This window comes from Oncorhynchus mykiss, chromosome 2, assembly GCF_013265735.2.
Source record: "Oncorhynchus mykiss isolate Arlee chromosome 2, USDA_OmykA_1.1, whole genome shotgun sequence".
Lineage (NCBI taxonomy): Eukaryota > Metazoa > Chordata > Actinopteri > Salmoniformes > Salmonidae > Oncorhynchus > Oncorhynchus mykiss.
Genome location: NC_048566.1, coordinates 90,148,793 through 90,170,590, shown reverse-complemented (window position 1 = coordinate 90,170,590; position 21,798 = coordinate 90,148,793). Strand labels below are relative to the sequence as shown.

At 43.1% G+C, this 21,798-nt stretch overlaps 1 protein-coding gene across 3 annotated transcripts in view; it reads right to left on the bottom strand.

The window, feature by feature from the left end:
* Positions 1-475: 475 nt before the first annotated feature.
* asz1 (ankyrin repeat, SAM and basic leucine zipper domain containing 1) overlaps positions 476-21,798 on the bottom strand; it is a 39,576-nt gene continuing 18,253 nt past the window's right edge. For all 3 annotated transcript variants that reach the window (XM_036958742.1, XM_036958738.1, XM_036958735.1), the window contains 9 exons: positions 10,882-10,993; positions 10,350-10,484; positions 8,662-8,786; positions 7,913-7,985; positions 7,360-7,416; positions 7,020-7,132; positions 3,250-3,355; positions 2,875-2,988; positions 476-888 (listed from right to left, as the gene is read on the bottom strand). In XM_036958742.1, the coding sequence (XP_036814637.1) occupies positions 736-888; positions 2,875-2,988; positions 3,250-3,355; positions 7,020-7,132; positions 7,360-7,416; positions 7,913-7,985; positions 8,662-8,786; positions 10,350-10,484; positions 10,882-10,993 (988 nt within the window). In that variant the 3' untranslated portion in view covers positions 476-735. The remainder of the gene's footprint in view (positions 889-2,874; positions 2,989-3,249; positions 3,356-7,019; positions 7,133-7,359; positions 7,417-7,912; positions 7,986-8,661; positions 8,787-10,349; positions 10,485-10,881; positions 10,994-21,798) is intronic.

Here is a 21,798-nt window from a genome sequence, read left to right as displayed (position 1 = left end):
TCGTTACTTTATTTGAGCCGATTTTGATTTACCACCTTTTTTCTTATTAGATGATTCCATATGTGTTATTTCATAGTTTTGATGACTTCACTTTTCTTTTACCATGTAGAAAATAGTAAAAATAAAGAAAAACCCTTGAATGAGTAGGTGTGTCCAAACTTGACGGATACTGTACATACCCTGGACATTGCTCGACTTAACATTTATATATTTCTTAATTACATTCTTTGACTTTTATATTTATGTGTATTGTTAGATATTACTTCACTGTTGGAACTAGGAATGCAAGTATTTCGCTACACCCGCAATAACATCTGCTAAATATGTGTATGTGACCAAAAAAATGTAATTAGATTTTTAGTAGCCTAAATAGTTTGTCATATAGTCAACTACATAAAGTATTGCATAATATGTAGGGGATGGATTTCCCTAATAGTGTCCTAACTTGTGCAGCAACTTAATGCAAAGAAAATGCTGGATAAAGAAATAGTTTTTATTTTACAAAAGCCCAGAAAATTGCTTAAAACAATTAAGAACTCAATAAAAAACAAGAACAAAGTATAACAAATATAAGGAATCTCAATCAAAAACCAAACTTTTTTGCATTCGCGTTATTCTCATTCGGCATAATTCCTCAAACAGAAATGTAAATTAAGACAATTAAGCTAATTGATTGATAACCTATGACAATTTATCCAAAGTAAGAGTAAATTGGATAATAATGGAGCTGTCAGTCTAAAGGTAAATCTTGGCACTCTTTGCTCTGGACAGGGCAAACAGCAGGCCTGCTCCAAGCATGCTCAGTGCAAGCCTCTTCAGGACCCGTCTCCTCCAGTCGCCGTGGGAACCAGGTTGAGGAAGTGGGCAGAAATCTCCTGCTGGGTCCATCTTAGGAAGAGGAGCAGCAGAACGTCACAAGGTAAGAGGTGAGAAAGAGCACACAAACTAGAGATGCGCACACACCATGGACGTGACCAAATACCCATACTAGTATAAAAAAGAAAGTGTTAAAGTATGACATTTTGAAAATAGTACTCCCAAGTTAATCTGATTATTATGGGGGGGGGGGGGGGGGGGGGGGATTCGGTCTTCAACAAGGTCCACATTGAATTTTATTATATTTCCTTGCCCTCAAAATATTGTTTTTTCTCCTCTTTTTTTAATGCTCCCTGACTGTCTAGCTTTCATTTCAGTGATTATCAGTGAGCTGGACAGTCCAGAAACTGTATGAATATAAGTCCATTATTGTTACTACACTGTTTCCATTTGGTTTTAGTCATATTGAGTTTGTTTCCCCCCCTTGGATTGAACAGCGTCAGATTGTATATTTGACACCCCTGCCCTACAAGAACCTTCCGTCTCGACACTAGATGGTAGCCATGAGCAGTGTTTTGTCATGTGACTTGTGTCCTATCAATCATTTATTAGGAATAAAATGAAACCGATCTGGGTGAGGTGATCTGCTTAAGTATGCAAATTAGAGTTTGAATAAGAGAACCACTCTGCACAGTTCTGCACCTGACAGGTACATATGGCACAGATCTACCATTCTACACAGTAATGTCCAACCCAGGGAACAATTTATGCCCCCTCATCTCCAAACTTTCTGGCCGGGCAGATAGATTGTGTGTGCGCGCACCTGCGCTCTGTGTAGGGGGATGGGTGTCAAGACGAGCCCCCACAGATAAGATAAACGGGTGCAAGGGCCTTCCCCCCCTGGGCACTGAGCCAGTGTCTCCAAATGGCCTCTGTTGGTTGTCGGATTCCTGTCTGACACCGACAGCGTCCGGGGCTACCCCCCTCCTTCCTCACCCTATCCCCCCCGTCTCCACTCTGACAGGACACTGTCACACTGTCTCTGAGTTATAGGCTGTGAGGACTTGCCCTGTCAGAATCCTACACACAGCGCACACACGCCGTGTGTAAATGCTGGATGAGCAATGGCGAGGATGAGAAGGGGAGTTGACCCAAGTTTGCAGGACGCTTGGACCAGACCTGGGAAGAGATGGTTAGGGCAGTGAAAGGGTGTGGGTGACCAGACAGAGAGATGGTTAGGGCAGTGAAAGGGTGTGGAGGACCAGACAGAGAGATGGTTAGGGCAGTGAAAGGGTGTGGGTGACCAGACAGAGAGATGGTTAGGGCAGTGAAAGGGTGTGGGTGACCAGACAGAGAGATGGTTAGGGCAGTGAAAGGGTGTGGGTGACCAGACAGAGAGAGATGGTTAGGGCAGTGAAAGGGTGTGGGGGACCAGACAGAGAGATGGTTAGGGCAGTGAAAGGGTGTGGAGGACCAGACAGAGAGATGGTTAGGGCAGTGAAAGGGTGTGGAGGACCAGACAGAGATGGTTAGGGCAGTGAAAGGGAGTGGAGGACCAGACAGAGAGATGGTTAGGGCAGTGAAAGGGTGTGGAGGACCAGACAGAGAGATGGTTAGGGCAGTGAAAGGGTGTGGAGGACCAGACAGAGAGATGGTTAGGGCAGTGAAAGGGTGTGGAGGACCAGACAGAGAGATGGTTAGGGCAGTGAAAGGGTGTGGAGGACCAGACAGAGAGATGGTTAGGGCAGTGAAAGGGTGTGGAGGACCAGACAGAGAGATGGTTAGGGCAGTGAAAGGGTGTGGAGGACCAGACAGAGAGATGGTTAGGGCAGTGAAAGGGTGTGGAGGACCAGACAGAGAGATGGTTAGGGCAGTGAAAGGGTGTGGAGGACCAGACAGAGAGATGGTTAGGGCAGTGAAAGGGTGTGGGGGACCAGACGAAGGAAACAGACCGTTCTCTCAGAGTGGCCCACTGAGGGGAGCAGAAACATAGTGGCGGGGGCTCTTGGGTGACAGTGACACGTACACAGCAGTCAGAGAAAAAGGTGTGAGATGTACCTTGTGCAGCAGGTTCTTGAGGCAGGCGACCTCTTTCTGCAGGTCTCCAGTCTGGGCCACCAGCTCATTACAGATGGCCTGGGCCTCCTTCTTAGGGTCCAGGGACAACACCAGCTGAGGACAGAAAGTAAATTAGGGGAGCTAGAAACAGGTTCGCTCTAGAAAATCCATCAGTACTATAGTGTCTGACTGAAAACGCACTCACTTAATCTAACCACAAACATGAGTGGGGGCACCCTCCTTTCAGGGCTGAAAGGGAAATTGCTTTAGTAGGTTATACAACCATACTGTCTGCTTTCAGTCAGACAACAGCATTGATGGATCAGTCGCCAGTCCTTTAGATTATCAGAGAGGGACAGGGAATGACACACACACCTCAGAAGCTCGGCGGGGGAAGCGGCTGATGACGTCCTGTACTGTCTCTGTCAAGTAGCAGCATTGCTGCCTCAGACTGATCAGGAAGTTATACAGCTCCTCACTTCTATAAGGACACACATACACCATTAGACAACTTTTCACAATACTTCCCACTATCAGTGTTGATGACAGGGATGGTCATTTTAAATTATACCATTTTTATATAGTCAACTCTTGACCAATTAGAATGCTGAAATGTACATGGCAGAGGTAAACAGCGGACAGGGTGCCTTTCTTCTGTAATTTGTCAGCAACAGCGAAGGAAAAGTCAGATTTTGGCAATGATAGAACTGATTCTGTTACAAATAGCCTTTCTGGTGAGTGTTTTGCATTGATACATTTGCAGAGTGCCTTTAATTTCTACTTGAAGAGGGGTTAACAGCATGCCGATGCCAGGGCAACCTGGAGGGCAGTAACTCTATGCACCATTAGAAAAAGTACATTGAAAAGATTTTTGTTTTACTAAATTAAGAATTTCAAATGTCATGGTATATCCTTGTAGGTAGAAATGTCACAAGGATAATTTAATTTAGACATAGCCTTTTCATTGTTAAAATAGGCCAAACATCCGGATATTTGATTAACCGTGACCATGCATGGTTGATGAATCTCTTTCTACCTCAACCCAAGTGTGTTTATGTGTGACTGTCAGTGTGAGTGGGTGAGCAGCACAACCCGTGTCAGTCTGCATTCCTGCCCATCTCAAGTATACCCCCTATAGGTCTCACCTAGACCAGGAGGGAGGGAGAGACAGAGGTCACCTACAACAGACAGACATCTCCCCCTCTCCTCTGCTCCTCTCTATCCTGTACTATCAGTCTTGGGTGCGCTAGATAAACTAACAGAGCTGTAGTCCCTGGTCCCGAGCCTCTGGAAGGAGATAGTAACTCCAGTCTGACTGACACTGTTTACACGACCACTGACAGAGTGTGAGCATCACAAAACGGCTGCTACACATGCAGGGATATGTACCACTAAGATAAAACAATCCAACAACATACAAAGGGCAGTGGAACAATCGCAGCAACAAAACATATTTAAAGATCAGGCCGCGATGAATACGATGTACAAATAATTTGGATGTAAAAGTTTTTAATCTAGTTTTGAGTTATGAGAGGAAATCCTAGCCATTGGCCACACATAGTCTTATGTTTGTTCATTTGTCTGTTGTGTAGAGGTCAGTTGATTTAACCGTGTCTGCCCAGTCGCCCGTCCGTGTCAGTTGTCCCCCAGTGTGAAGATCCCCCCCGTCCACCCATCTCTGTCAGTCCATTAGTGATGTACTACAAGTAAAAATACATCTAACATCCCAGGCCAACTAGAACATCTAACATCCCAGGCCAACTAGAACATCTAACATCCCAGGCCAACTAGAACATCTAACATCCCAGGCCAACTAGAACATCTAACATCCCAGGCCAACTAGAACATCTAACATCCCAGGCCAACTAGAACATCTAACATCCCAGGCCAACTAGAACATCTAACATCCCAGGCCAACTAGAACATGACCATCTAACATCCCAGGCCAACTAGAACATGACCGTCTAACATCCCAGGCCAACTAGAACATCTAACATCCCAGGCCAACTAGAACATGACCATCTAACATCCAGGCCTACTAGAACATGACCATCTAACATCCAGGCCAACTAGAACATGACCGTCTAACATCCCAGGCCAACTAGAACATCTAACATCCCAGGCCAACTAGAACATGACCATCTAACATCCCAGGCCAACTAGAACATGACCGTCTAACATCCCAGGCCAACTAGAACATCTAACATCCCAGGCCAACTAGAACATCTAACATCCCAGGCCAACTAGAACATGACCATCTAACATCCCAGGCCAACTAGAACATGACCGTCTAACATCCCAGGCCAACTAGAACATCTAACATCCCAGGCCAACTAGAACATGACCATCTAACATCCCAGGCCAACTAGAACATCTAACATCCCAGGCCAACTAGAACATGACCATCTAACATCCCAGGCCAACTAGAACATGACCGTCTAACATCCCAGGCCAACTAGAACATCTAACATCCCAGGCCAACTAGAACATGACCATCTAACATCCAGGCCTACTAGAACATGACCATCTAACATCCAGGCCAACTAGAACATGACCGTCTAACATCCCAGGCCAACTAGAACATCTAACATCCCAGGCCAACTAGAACATGACCATCTAACATCCCAGGCCAACTAGAACATCTAACATCCCAGGCCAACTAGAACATGACCATCTAACATCCCAGGCCAACTAGAACATGACCGTCTAACATCCCAGGCCAACTAGAACATCTAACATCCCAGGCCAACTAGAACATGACCATCTAACATCCCAGGCCAACTAGAACATCTAACATCCCAGGCCAACTAGAACATGACCGTCTAACATCCCAGGCCAACTAGAACATGACCGTCTAACATCCCAGGCCAACTAGAACATGACCATCTAACATCCCAGGCCAACTAGAACATGACCATCTAACATCCCAGGCCAACTAGAACATGACCATCTAACATCCCAGGCCAACTAGAACATGACCGTCTAACATCCCAGGCCAACTAGAACATGACCATCTAACATCCCAGGCCAACTAGAACATGACCATCTAACATCCCAGGCCAACTAGAACATGACCATCTAACATCCCAGGCCAACTAGAACATGACCATCTAACATCCCAGGCCAACTAGAACATGACCATCTAACATCCCAGGACAACTAGAGCGTGAACATCTAACATCCCAGGCCAACTAGAACATGACCATCTAACATCCCAGGCCAACTAGAACATGACCATCTAACATCCCAGGCCAACTAGAACATGACCATCTAACATCCCAGGCCAACTAGAACATGACCATCTAACATCCCAGGCCAACTAGAACATCTAACATCCCAGGCCAACTAGAACATGACCATCTAACATCCCAGGCCAACTAGAACATGACCATCTAACATCCCAGGCCAACTAGAACATGGCAAACTAACATCCCAGGCCAACTAACATCCCAGGCCAACTAGAACATGGCCAACTAACATCCCAGGCCAACTAACATCCCAGGCCAACTAGAGCGTGAACATCTAACATCCCAGGCCAACTAGAACATGAACGTCTAACATCGCAGGCCAACTAGAACGTGAACATCTAACATCCCAGGCCAACTAGAACATGGCCACTAGGTCCTGGGATGAGCATAAAGCATAAGGGATGTGGTAATCTAGTGCTTTAATGTTTACAGTGTGGCCATCAGAGGATTTACTCCTGGGGGATTTAAAGGCTCAGTAAAAGTACCCCTGTACCCCTGGCCCTGACACTACAGTACCGCTTGGCCTGAGAGCTATCCTATCATCAGTCACAGAGAGAAGTGGGGGTGAAAGAGGGGATTTCATTCCATCTCCTCTCACCTTACAAATCATTACGGCCCCATTTAATAAACCATTAGGACTCTGCTCTCAGAAGCTCGGAGAGGATATAAGAGGTGAGGCAGTGGGAGAATAACAGTGGGATGGATGCTTTAGGTCAGTCTGAGGAATGACTTCCAGTGGTGTGCTGGAGGATGGACTGTGTACAGTATGTCATGTAAGTCTGTAGGTGTTTGTGTTGCATATATAATGTGTCAAGAAAATATGTTATTGTGCTTGACGATTTGACCTGGAAGGAATTGCTCAAAATAATATATTTTTTCATTGTACTTTAATGTTACCCGGTGTCTATGTTCTCCAGCTGGTCGACAGTGTCTAGGTCGACCCGGTCTAGATGCATCTCTTTCACTGCACTCAGAACCTTCTGCTGGTCCTCTGGGTCAGAGATACCAATCTGGGGAAGAACGCAACATTAATAACTGGGCAACATACTGGTAACTCAGGTTGCAAAATTCCCAAAACGTTCCCAAAGTTCCCAGGTTTTTCAGAAATCCTGGTTGAAGCATTCCCAGTTGGAGGATTCCTTCCATGCTAATTCTCTACTGAGTCCAGGAACCATAGATTTCTGAAAAACCTGGAAACTTGCTGCCAGACAGACTGACATAAAGAGGTCTTTCATACCTTCTCCAGGTCATCCTTCTCCATGGTTACCAGGTAGCTCCAAGTGATGTCATTTTCCTGCGGAGAGAAGAAAAACTACTTTGATGATCTGACAACTTGCAAACCAGCCTAAACCCTGAACAGATATTGTACAATCATTTACAATCTGCATTTGTGTAGCTACCGGTAAGTTTTTTTAATTTAAATACCAGTAACCAATTACAGTATGTGTTTGTGTTGTGAAGCTACTTGTTACCGGTATGTCTATTCAACCTAATGATGAAAACATCAATCCACCCCCACCACCCCAAACTGAGCTTCATACACTATAGTTTTTCACCCAATCACTCCAGTCAGACCCACAGTCTTTACACCTGCCTGCTCAACATCAATAAGCCAGTAGTAGGGTTGGACAGGTATTTGATAATACCATATGCTGGAATATGGCATGAGGGAGGTATGGAAATCTGAAAACTGTCCAATCACAGTGAGGATGAGGTACAGTACTCAAACAATGTCAGAGGTACTCCTGTGTCTGTGTGTGTGTGTGTGTGTGAAGGGGTACACTACTTACTAGCATTATGTCAGAGAGGTACTCCAGGTTGAGTCCGTGCAGAAGCAGCTCGATATCACACAGTTTGGCCAGACTAGGAGAGGTTCAAAGTCGTAATTTTGAAAGTGAATGGGCGCGTTTGAGATTGACCACATTGCAGTCCAACTGTGCAGAATCTCTGATCAACAAATCAACCTTTAAATCACCTACTCAACATTATTTGTAAAATAAGTCAGTTTGCTTATGCTCTCAGACAAGTAATGCATTCTCAATAACTTCCTACGGGTTAAATAAAAGCAATAAATAAAAACATAAATAGGTTTAAGAGCGTACTACATCAACCCCACGTTGCCAAGTCGGCCGCCTAAAATATTTCAGAACAGATAAACATTGACAGATTAAACAATCCAAATTAAAACATTGAATCTTCAACAGTCAAATACAGACTAAATATGTTAAAGCATTATGGTGCAGATTTAGCAGCTAGATGTTTGTTTACATCTAAAAACCGGTCTCATGGCATGGGACACTCAACTCTACGTCCACTAGAGGGCCCCAAATGCCAATCACGGCTGCTGGCGTCCACTGACTGATCTGTGGCCTTTTCTCAATTCATCTTACCTTGATTCCTCGCATCCTCTGTCCTAAAAACAAATGGTAAAATAACACCTGAGGGGAGGGACCTTTTACCTCCTCCATTACGGTTGAGAAGAGGATATAGGATGTAAGGAATAGCAATAAGACAAATTGAGATTTAGCCATGGTCTCACCGCTCCTTGGAGTCAGCAGATAGATCGGGGTCCCTCTTGAAGAACTTGAAGAGGGTCTCCTCCTTCGAGGAGGTTACCTGCCCGTTGGTGAGGGCATTGCCTGGGGACGCCAGGATCCTGGCAATCTGCGAGGAAAGAAGACCTGATACACAAAACTCTTTCCATGGCAGACTGACCAGGTGAAAGCTATGATCCCTTATTGATGTCACTTGTTAAATCCATTTCCGCTGGTGTAGATGAAGGGGAGGAGAGATTTTTAAAAGGATTATTAAGCCTTGAGACATCGAGGATTGTGTATGTGTACCATTTAGAGGGTGAATGGGAAATAAAATATTGAAGTGCCATTGAACAAGGTATGGTAGTAGGTGCCAGGTACACCGGTTTGAGTGTCAAGAACTGCAGTGCTGCTGGGTTTTTCATGCTCAGCAGTTTCCTGTGTGCATCAAGAATGGTCAGCCACCCAAAGGACATCCAGACAACTTCACACAACTGTGGGAAGCATTGGCATCAACACGGACCAGCATCCCTGTGGAACGCTTTAGACACCTTGTAGAGTCCAAGCCCAGACGAATTGAGGCTGCTCTGAGGGCAAAAGGGGGTGCAATTCAATATTAGGAAGGTGTTCCTAATGTTTTGTACACTCCGTGTATTTTATATGTTTGCAAGAGAAGGGGAAATTGGTGCTAGTCTCACGCCTCAAGACTACCATTTCATAGTGTGGTAAATTTGTGGCTGTGGTTAGTGTTTGGTTTTACTGTACCTGTGGTTGTTTAAACACCAGATTTAGGTGCCAGAGTTATGTACTTGGCTAACTATGTGGGAAACAAAGTTGTGACTGTGAGGTTCTGTTGGTTCTACATGTGGTCAATTGAACACCGTGGCTATGTCAGAAGCACTCTTTCCAGCCTCTTGATAATATATACTGAACTAAAATAGACGCAACATGTTGGCCCCATGTTTCATAAGCTGAAATTAGAGATCCCAGAAATGTTCCATACGCACAAAAAGCTTATTTCTCTCAAATTTTGTGCACACAGTTGTTTACATCCCTGTTAGTGAGTAGTTCTCCTTTGTCAAGATAATCCATCCACCTGACAGGTGTGGCATATCAAGAAGCTGATTAAACAGCATGATCATTACACAGGTGCAACCTTGTGCTGGGGACAATAAAAGGCCACTCTAATATGTGTAGTTTTGTCACACAATGGCACAGATGTCTCAAGTTTAGAGGGAGAATGCCGTTGGCAAGCTGACTGCAGGAATATCGACCAGAACTGTTGCCAGAGAATTGAATGTTAATTTGCCAGTACGTCCAACCGGCCTCACAACCGCAGACCACGCGTAACCATGCCGGCCCAGGACCTCCACATTCAGCTTCTTTACCTGCGAGATTGTCTGAGACCAGCCATACGGACAGCTAATGAAACTGAGGAGTATTTCTGTCTGTAATAAAGATTTTTTGTGAGGGATTGGCTGGGCCTGGCTCCCAGGTGGGTGGGCCTATGCCCTCCCAGGCCCACACATGGCTGCGCCCCTGCCCAGTCATGTGAAATCCGTAGATTAGGGCCTAGTTAATTTATTTCAATTGACTTATTTCCTTATATGAATTATAACTAAGTAAAATCGTTAACATTTATGCATTTATATTTTTGTTCAGTATAAATAATATAATTACTGGTTGTGTTTACCTGTGGTCGTTTGAAGACCTTGGCCAAGTCGGCAGCACTCTTCTCTGCTTTGGTCTTGAGGGTCTTGTCTGCCCCCAGCTGGAGCAGCTTGAGGACGGCCTCTTCTCTTCCGTACTGCACCGCCACACTCAGGGCCTGGGGTCAAAGGTCACAGCAGGTCATCACCTATCAATGTCTAGCGGCATCCTAATTACTATTAATAACCACAGTGTCACCAATCATTACTATCAATCACAGTTAGAATCAATCAAGATAATGTAAAAGCATTTGATTGTTGTAAGCATAGGCTGGAGGGAGTTTACAACATATTTCCTAAACCAGTCATTTTCTTTCAAATAACATGTACACATATTTAGCAGATGTTATTGCGGGTGTAGCAAAATGCTTGTAAATGCTTTCAAGCTATGTCCCAAGGGAAGTGAACAAGTCCACACTTTTGGAGAAAGGAGAGATTATTGGGACGTAGAGAAGGCTGATGAATAAAATTGTCTGCTTATGTGAGACAGGCATTGCACCAGGTAGGCATTCTTACCGTGTACCCATTTTCATCCTGGGAGTTGACCTCTGCCCCGTGAGACAACAGCAGGTTGATTACCTGACTGTAGCCGTCCCGGGACGCCAGCATCAGGGATGTCATACGAGACCTGGGAATTAGACTAGAATGAATAGGGTATCCACCTCATCTACCTAGAATGGGTGAAAATGCACTTCGGTAACGAAATTTCACTGCCTTCAGAAAGTATTCATACTCCTCGACTTCATTTGTTTACGTAGGTAGGGGTAAAGTGACTATGCATAGATAACAAACAGCGAGTAGCAGCAGTGTAAAAACAAGGGTGTGTGGTGGTGGGGGGGGGTGTCAATGTAAATAGTCCGGGTGGCCATTTGATTAATTGTTCAGCAGTCTTATGGCTTGGGCGTAGAAGCTGTTAATGAGCCTTTTGGTCCTAGACTTGGCGCTCCGGTACCGCTTGCCGTGCAGTAGCAGAGAGAACAAGTCTGAGACTTGGGTGAATGGAGCCATTGACAATATTTTGGGCTTTCCTCTGACACTACCTAGTATATAGGTCCTGGATGGCCCCAGTGTATGTACTGGGCCGTAAGCACTACCCTCTGTAGCGCCTTATGGTCAAATGCCGAGCATTGCCATACCAGGCGGTGATGCAACCGGTCCGGATGCTCTCAACGGTTCAGCTGTAGAACTTTTTCAGGATCTGGAGACCCATGACAAATCTTTTCAGTCTCTGGGGGAAAAGGTGTTGTCGTGCCCTCTTCACGACTGTCTTGGTGTGTTTGGATCATGATAGTTTGTTGGTGATGTGGACACCAAGGAACTTGAAACTCTCGACCCGCTCCACTACAGCCCTGTCGATGGTAATGGAGGCCTGTTTGGCCCGCCTTTCCCTGTAGTTCACAATTGGCTTCTTTGTCTTGCTCACAATCTTGTGGGTGAACAGGAAGTACAGGAAGGGACTAAACATGCATCCCTGTGGGACCCCAGTGTTGAGGATCAGCGTGGCAGACGTGTTGTTGCCTACACTTATTACCTGGGGGCGGCCTGTCAGGAAGTCCAGGATCCAGTTACAGAGGGAGGTGTTGTCCCAGGGTCTTTAGCTTAGTGATGAGCTTTGTGGGAAATATGGTATTGAACGCTGAGCTGTAGTCAATGAACAGAATTCTCACATAGGTGTTCCTTTTGTCCAGGTGGGAAAGGGCATTGAGATTGCATCATATGTGGATCTGTTGGGGCGGTACGCGAATTGGAGTGGGTCTAGAGTATCCAGGATGATGCTGTTGATAGCCTTTCAAAGCACTTCATGGCTACTGACATGAGTGCTACGGGGCAATAATAATTTAGGCAGGTTACCTTCGCTTCCTTGGGCATAGGGACTATGGTGGTCTGCTTGAAACATGTAGGTATTACAGACTCGGTCAGGGAGAGGTTGAAAAATGTCAGCGAAGACACTTGCCAGTTGGTCTGCGCTGAACACGTCCTGGCAATCCGTCTGGCCCCGCAGCTTTGTGAATGTTGACCTGTTTGAAGGTCTTGCTCACATCAGCTACCGAGAGCATTATCACACAGTCGCCCAGAATAGCTGGTGCTCTCATGCATGTTTAAGTGTTGCTTTTCTCGAAGCGAGCATAAAACGAATTTAGCTCATCTGGTAGGCTCGCGTCACTGGGCAGCTCGCGGCTGCATTTCCTTATGTAGTCCATAGTTTTCAAGCACTGCCACATCCGACCAGCATCTGAATCCTACTACACCGGCGCGATCTTAATCCTATATTGACGCTTTTCCTGTTTGATGGTTCGTCTGAGGACATAGCGGGACTTCTTATAAGCATCCGGATTAGTGTCCCGCTCCTTAACTTCTTCGATAAATATTTTAATTTTTGGATGAAAAAATCTTTTAAACAAGATATTTTGTCACGAAAAGATGCTCGACTATGCATATAATTGACAGCTTTGGAAAGAAAACACTGACGTTTCCAAAACTGCAAAGATATTGTCTGTGAGTGCCACAGAACTGATGTTACAGGCGAAACCCAGATAAAAATCCAATCAGGAAGTGCCGCATTTTTTTAAACCGCCTCATTCCAATGACTCCTTATATGGCCGTGAAGGAGCTAGGAGTCAGCTTACGTTTTCCACGTTTTCCCCAAGGTGTCTACAGCATTGTGACAAATTTGTAGGCATATCATTGGAAGATTGACCATAAGAGACTACATCTACCAGGTGGTCGCTTGGTGTCATCCGTTGCAATTATTGCGTAATCTCCAGCTGCAGTATTTGCTTCTGTTGAGAAGCCAGCTGCCACCACTGATAGATTATCGAATAGATATGTGAAAAACACCTTGAGGATTGATTCTAAACAACGTTTGCCATGTTTCTGTCGATATTATGGAGCAAATTTTGAAAAAAGTTTGGCGTTGTAAGTGAATGCATTTTCCGGTATTTTTCTTAGCCAAACGTGATGAACAAAACAGAGCTATTTCGTCTACACAAATAATATTTTAGGGAAAAATGAACATTTGCTATCTAACTAAGAGTCTCGTCATTGAAAACATCCGAAGTTCTTCAAAGGTAAATTATTTTTATTTGAATGCTTTTCTTGTTTTTGTGAAAATGTTGCCTGATGAATGCTAGGCTTAATGCTATGCTAGGCTATCAATACTCTTACACAAATGCTTGTGTAGCTTTGGTTGAAAAGCATATTTTGAAAATCTGAGATGACAGTGTTGTTAACAAAAGGCTAAGCGTTCGAGTTACATTTAGTTGATCGCTTCTCGTGGAATCTGAAGCGCTGTAAGGAGGAACTCTAACTACAGATTCAGGAACTTCTCCTTTCTTTTGGATACCTGTAAGTACCAGATTCTCGCTCATGGATCTAGTCTGTATTTCAAGTAAGGCTTCTCTCAGAACAGTTTTCATTCACTTCGGTTTCAATCTTATTGACTGTCACTTTGAGCTTGTTTGTTTCCTTCTCCAATGTTGCAGCTTTTTCATCACTCATCTCGAGACTATAAGAGCCTTCAACTCTTATATCGTTACTGACTAATTCAAGTATACCCAGTTTGTCATTTATCGATTTTAACAGATGGGTTTCGACCTTTACCATCCCCGGTGGTGAAAATATTAAATTGTCTGTGTCTGTAGAAGAATCACGTTTTCGTTTTGAAATCTGTTCCCATGTCTTACTCTCCGTCATGTTTTGGGTGTTGCTTGTTTTCGTAATATTTGTCAATAAATTTCTCTAGTCTTAAGATTTGTTTTGTGTTATTATCCAGATTGAAGGTTATCACCCACCATGAAAAATATTTTACATTCACTGTCTAGTGATATGAATAACAATTTCAAAGTAGAGAAGTGTATGCAAGAGATAAAGAAATATTCCGTCATTGTTGACAAAGATGGAATATGGAATCTGTCTGACATACAAAAAGCTTGGGGAAAAATACAGAGGATGTCTAACTCGTTGACTAAAAAAAAAGATGGTCTTTACCGGTTCTAGCCGAAGTAAGAAAACAGGATGAGAAATTATTTCTGGAGAATCATGACAGGACATTGCAGAGAGATAAGAATAGTTTGAAAGCTCTTGGTGAACATAAAAACCTTGAGAGAAGAGATTCAACAATTACAGGAGAGGGTTGTAAAAAAACAGACTTGGCTCCAACAAGTGGACCCTTTGTTCCCTCAATCTACCCTCACACCGAGTTGCGCAAGGATGATCGGGTTTCAAGAATCTGGTCAGCATTGCCTGGCATTGAGTCAACAGATTCTGACAGCAGTGATGAACAATGTCTTAGGCCAACCAGAACATAGGCTGTAAAAGGTAGTCAAGACAAACCTCCGGTGACAGTAATCACACATAAATCAGCATCTCCAAAACAGTTGGATGAATGGTCAAATACTTTGAAGCATCCATGAGACGTGGGTATCAGAGATACGCAGGTTCCAAGTGAAACCAACATTATTTGTTCAGCAGATGAGAAACCTGGTGTATGTCATTATTGAGGGATATCTGGTCACTGGCAACAAGAATGTCGGAAAAGAAAATGTGTTCTTATGAGGAATGGCCAGGAGAAGCAGGGTCTAAGGGGAAATGGAATGAAGACAGCCCCAACAACGCAAAGCTGATGCAGAAATTTAAGAAGCTCTCTCCGGCTCAGCAGCAGAGTTTGCTGGATGCTGTGGAGGGAAACTTATAGACCCCCTCTTATGTTCCATCTCAGCTGGTGTACATATGAAATCAGATGGAATATGTGAACATGATGGTTAACAACTTTGCAGTAGATTTTTCAGTAGATACGGATGCTGTAGTCACTGTATTGCCCATATCTTATGCAAAACATATACAGTTGAATTCGAAAGTTTACATACACCTTAACCAAATACATTTAAACTCAGTCTCACAATTCCTGACATTTTATCCTAGTAAAAATTCCGTCTCAGGTCAGTTAGGATCACCACTTTATTTTAATGTGAAATGTCAGAATAGTAGTAGAGAAAATGATTTATTTCAGCTTTTATTTCTTTCATCACATTCCCAGTGGGTCAGAAGTTTACACATACTCAATTAGTATTTGTTAGCATTGCCTTTAAATTGTTTAACTTAAGTCAAATGTTTTGGGTGGCCTTCCACAAGCTTCCCACAATAAGTTGGGTGAATTTTGGCCAGAGTCAGGTTTGTAGGCTTCCTTGCTCGCACATGCTTTTTCAGTTCTGCTCACAAAATGTTCTATAGGATTGAGGTCAGGGCTTTGTGATGGCCACTCCAATACCTTGACTTTGTTGTCCTTAAGCCATTTTGCCACAACTTTGTAAGTATGCTCGGGGTCATTGTCCATTTGGAAGACCCATTTGCGACCAAGCGTTAACTTGATGTCTTGAGATGTTGCTTCAATATATCCACATTGCCTCATGATGCAATCTATTTTGTGAAGTGCACCAGTCCCTCCTGCAGCAAAGCCCCCCCCACAACATGATGCTGCCACCCCCGTGCTTCACGGTTGGGATGGTGTTCTTCAGCTTGCAAGATTGCCCCTTTTTCAGCCAAACATGACGATGACCATTATGGCCAAACAGTTCTAATTTTGTTTCATCAGACCAGAGGACATTTCTCCAAAAAGTACGATCTTTGTCCCCATGTGCAGTTGCAAACCGTAGTCTGGCTTTTTATGGCGGTTTTTGAGCAGTGGCTTCTTCCTTGCCGAGTGGCTTTTCAGGTTATGTCGATATAGGACTCATTTTACTGTGCATATTGATACTTTTGTACCAATTTCCTCCAGCATCTTCTCAAAGTCCTTTGCTGTTGTTCTGGGAGTGATTTGCACTTTTCACACCAAAGCACGTTCATCTTTAGGAGACAGAACGCGTCTCCTTCCTGAGCAGTATGATGACTGCGTGGTCCCATGGTGTTTATACTTGCGTACTATTGTTTGTACAGATGAACGTGGTACCTTCAGGCATTTGGAAATTGCTCCCAAGGATGAACCAGACTTGTGGAGGTCTACAATTGTTTTTTTTTTAGGCTGCTTTCTTTTGATTTCTCCATGATGTCAAGCAAAGAGGCACTGAGTTTGAAGGTAGGCCTTGAAATACATCCACAGGTACACTTCCAATTGACTCAAATTGTGTCAAATTAGCCTATCAGAAGCGTCTAAAGCCATGACATAATTTTCTGGGATTTTCCAAGCTGTCTAAAGGCACATTCAACTTAGTGTATGTAAACTTCTGACCCACTGGAATTGTGATACAGTGAATTATAAGTGAAATAATTTGTCTGTAAACAATTGTTGGAAAAATTACTTGTGTCATGCACAAAGTAGATGTCCTAACCAACCTGCCAAAACTATAGTTTGTTAATGTTAAGGGAATTTTTGTCTATAATGACTAATTATGTATACATTTCAATCAGGATGTACTAATCAGAATACAATTATGGTACTGTATATGTACTAATCAAAATACTAAATATTACTGTATGTATGCATGTATGAATTTTCTTATCTGATCCCAGTACTGAAGTGAATGTGGTCAGGAGTTTAGTAACAATTACAGTCTGTTCATTGGTACAAATGAATCAGACTGGCTAGAATGCTTATCTACACAAGAAACCCTTGACTCGTAAATTATATTAAATTGGTAGGGAGACGGATGTGGGAAGGCTTGAGAACACAGCCTTGGTACTGGAACGGAGGTGTGTGAACGTGGGAAAAAGTTGGAACAATGATGGTCTATTCCTTTGTACAAATGAATGAACTATCTCCAGACTGTCTAGAATGCTTATCTACACTGACCTTTGCTTTAGGTGAGGAGGGAAGGCTTGAACTATAGGGCCTTTCTACCAGTGTCAAGAATAGACGGAACATTAGAAAACGCTGACGTCATTTTCAGTTTATAACCTGTGGTAAAATGTGCATGTACCCAGTACTCTTTTGAATTAAACGCTGTTACCTGACTTTTAAGACCGGGGCTCTGTCCATTCTTAGAAATTAGGGGTCTTACAAACCCTTCGAATGCATTGATAGAGTGTTTAATTTTGATTGGGAAATAAAACAGAGGAATTTAGAATTCCTTCAACAGTTAAACAAGAAATTTGTGGAGTGGTTGAAAAACAAGTTTTAATGAGTCCAACCTAAATGTATGTAAACTTCCGACATCAACTGTATGTCCTCAGTACACCGGCAAGAAGATGGGTGGGAGACAGAAACAAACCATTATCAATTTCTATTGGTCCAATGAAGATTGATGCAGGGCTGTTTGAACAACCTATTTTAGGCCTTGATGTTATTTTGCAACTTGACTCTACATTGAACAATTCAAGAAGGGATGGCATGACCGGAAGCTTTGCCTAAGGTATTATGTAGTATACGAGCAACACATAAGAAAACCACAGGGTTGAGTCCGTTTGAGGTCATCACAGGTCGACCCATGTCACTACTAGGCACGTTAGATTTGAGAAAAGCAGACATTCACTTTATGAGTGACACAATGCTTAACTATTGCATACAACTCTAATGCAGTAAGGGAAGCAGACAGACAAGTAAAAGAGGTGTGGAGGATAAGTCCCGAGGGGGGACATAACATAGTACCAGGACAGTGGGTGATGGTAAAAAAATGTTTAAAAATGTAACAGACACATTAGGGCCAAAATAGGAAGGTCCTTATACATTTTTTGTCATAATGAGGTCAGCAATAAAATTCTAGGGAAAATCACGATGTTACTCATTGTAAGGTTTTCCATTTCGATGACAAAGCAGAGCCTGGAGAATAAAGAACTGATTGATTAGCAATTGGGGGCCAATCTCGGGTGAAAAAGCATAGTAAGATGATCAGAACCTGATAAGCTTCCATGTTGTACACCGCAGTCATCATATTAGGGATATCTAGGTGAAATGTCCAACTTTTTCATGAAAATCGAGACATGAGTAGCAATTCAACGGCTCAGACACGAGGTATGTGGCAGGGTCTACAGTCAATCACGGATTAAAAAAGAAAACCAGCCCCGTCGCAGACCAGGGTGTCTTGCTCCCAGACAGACTAAATAACTTTTTTGCTCGCTTTGAGGACAATACAGTGCCACTGACACAGCCCGCTACCAAAACCGGCGGACTCTCCTTCACTGCAGCCGACTCACTAAAACATTTAACCCCAGACGGCATCCCCAGCCGCGTTCTCAGAGCATGCGCAGACCAGCTGGCTGGTGTGTTTACGGACATATTCAATCAATCAATCCTTATCCCAGTCAGCTGTTCCCACATGCTTCAAGAGGGCCACCATTGTTCCTGTTCCCAAGAAAGCTAAGGTAACTGAGCTAAACGACTACCGCCCCGTAGCACTCAGTCATCATGAAGTGCTTTGAGAGACTAGTCAAGGACCATATCACCGCCACCCTACCTGACACCCTAGACCCACCCCAATAGGTCCACAGACGACGCAATCGCAACCACACTGCCCTAACCCATCTGGACAAGAGGAATACCTATGTGAGAATGCTTTTCATCGACTACAGCTCAGCATTCAACACCATAGTACCCTCTAAACTCGTCATCAAGCTCGAGACCCTGGGTCTCGATCCCGCCCTGTGCAACTGGGTACTGGACTTCCTGACGGGCCGCCCCCAGGTGGAGGTGAGGGCCCTCGGGGGTGTCAGGAAAATAATGTCACACTCAACATCAACAAAACAAAGGAGATGATTGTGGACTTCAGGAAACAGCACATCGACAGGACAGTAGTGGAGAGGGTAGTAAGTTAAGTTCCTTGGGGCACACATCACGGACAAACTGAATTGGTCCACCCACACTGACAGCGTTGTGAAGAAGGCGCCTCTTCAACCTCAGGAGGCTGAAGAAATTCGGCTTGTCACCAAAAGCACTCACAAACTTCTACAGATGCACAATCGAGAGCATTGAGAGCCACTGCCTGTTCACCCCGCTATCATCCAGAAGGCGAGGTCAGTACAGGTACAGAGAGACTGAAAAACAGCTTCTATCTCAAGGCCATCAGACTGTTAGACAGCCACCACTAACATTGAGTGGCTGCTGCCAACATACTGACTCAACTCCAGCCACTTTAATAATGGAAATGGATGGAAATGTATGTAAAAAAGGTATCACTAGCCACTTTAAACAATGCCACTTAATATAATGTTTACATACCCTACATTACTCATCTCATATGTATATGTATATACACTGTACTCTATATCTACTGCATCTTTATGTAATACATGTATCACTAGCCACTTTAAACTATGCCATTTTGTTTACATACCCTACATTACACATCTCATATGTATATACTGTACTCGATATCATCTGCATCTTGCCTATGCCATTCTGTACCATCACTCATTCATATATCATTACGTACATATTCTTTATCCCTTTACACTTGTGTGTATAGTAGTTGTGGAATTGTTAGGTTAGATTACTCATTGGTTATTACTCGCATTAACATCTGCTAACCATTTGTATGTGACAAATACAATTTGATTTGATGTACTTATTTAGGGAAATCTATGTGAAATACTAATTTCTCTTGAAACCAGGATATGTTACTTTCACTTTTTTGTTACAGGCTATGAGAATCTACCGTCTGAAACTTAAGCAATATCCCTTGACCCAAGGACTGTACCTTAAACGATACAAGATCACCAATGAAGTGTTCATTAGAGAAGTTATCAACTAGTGGAACGGAAGAAAAATTAGAACGGAAGAATTCCTCACTATCGTCAGAACATAATTTATAATAGTTATCTATGAGGGACTGATACCAGTGTGGAAGAGATGATCACTTAAAAGACTTGGTGAATGATTACCTTGCTAATAGGACAATTTAATATTATTGTCTTGACAATAGTGTGTGTGTGTGTGTGCGCGAGTTTCCTCCTAATACAGGATGTGGTCGGAATCGTAAGGGACATCATCATTACACCTGTTAATACTTATTTTCTATAACTTTGTTCGAAATATATTTCTTATTGTAACAGCAAGTAAAATATTCCCTTTGTGTTTTATAGAAATGCAAGGTGTTTAATGTGAATGATTTAAGTTTTCCATGTTTTCTATTGTTTTCGAAATATACATTGCAAGTATTTATTTTATTTTTTTAAATGGTCTAGGGAGAGTAAGAATATGTCGAAGATAAATACACAACGCAGAGGATGAGAGGACGAGAATTAACGATCAATGGAAATAGTTGTTTTTCAGTTCAACATCTGTTTAGAATCTGTTAGGAATGTCAGTCCTGAACTCAAAGCTACGTGTGCTATGTTTTCATTTGTCTGAGTTTAGAGGATACTTTTTATTTGGCCATTGGCCCAGTTGTACTGCAAGGACTTACAATTGATCAGCCACAGGCTAGGGTGGGAAGTCATAAATGACATCCTGTTTTTTTTTTCTGGGGAGAGAATCACTGAGGACAGGGGAGCATGAATATCTACCATCTACTGCCCTGCATGATTTGTCCTCTTTGAATAAGAATAAACCCATTTTCCTCCCCCTGATCTGCTTTGGGGTGTGTGTTATTGAGGAGTAACATCAAGCTTTGGGGTCTGTGTTATTGAAGAGTAACATCAACTGCTAACAGTTAAGGGCTTGTAATTAAGCATTTCACTATAAGGTTGTATTCGGCGCGTGTGACAAATAACATTTTATTTTAAATAGCTGTGCAGCAACACTCCCCATCCAACCTGATAGAGCTTGAGGTTCTGCAGAGAAGAATGGGAGAAACTTCCCAAATACAGGTGTGCCAAGCTTGTAGCGTCATACCCAAGAAGACTCGAAGCTGTAATCGCTGCTCAAGGTGCTTCAACAAAGTACTGAGTAAAGGGTCTGAATACTTATGTAAATAGGTTTTTTATAAATTTGCAAAAATGTATAATAACCGGTTTTCGCTTTGTAATTATAGGGTATTGTGTGTAGGTTGAGGAAACAAATTAATTTATCAATTTTAGAATAAAGGCTGTAATGTAACAAATGTGGAAAGATTCAAGGGGTCTGAATACTTTCCGAATGCACTGTATCTGGCCTCCATTGATTTAGTCACCTTAATTCTGGCCATCCTATAAGGGTAAAAATTCCAATAGAGAGACCTGAGGTTTGGACCAATGGCTTTCTTATAGGATTATCTACACAATTAACACTATTTTACCCATTGGCCCAAATATGTTTTTGATTGGACATCAAAGAATGAAATGGAATAGAATAGATACTTTATGTTTTTAAATGTTTTTTTTTAAGAAACAGAATTTTTTTCTCCCAATCTCAATTTGTCTTCTGCCGCTCTAGGTATGAAAGAATGATTGGTAGAACAGCTTTAAAACACTTGAAACCACTGGAGGGAGACAGACACCAAGCCCTCAACTCTTGAGTGACCAGCTACAGCAGACCTGCCCAGGTTACATTCTCTATGGAAACATGCTGTAAGGGAGAACATTTTCCAC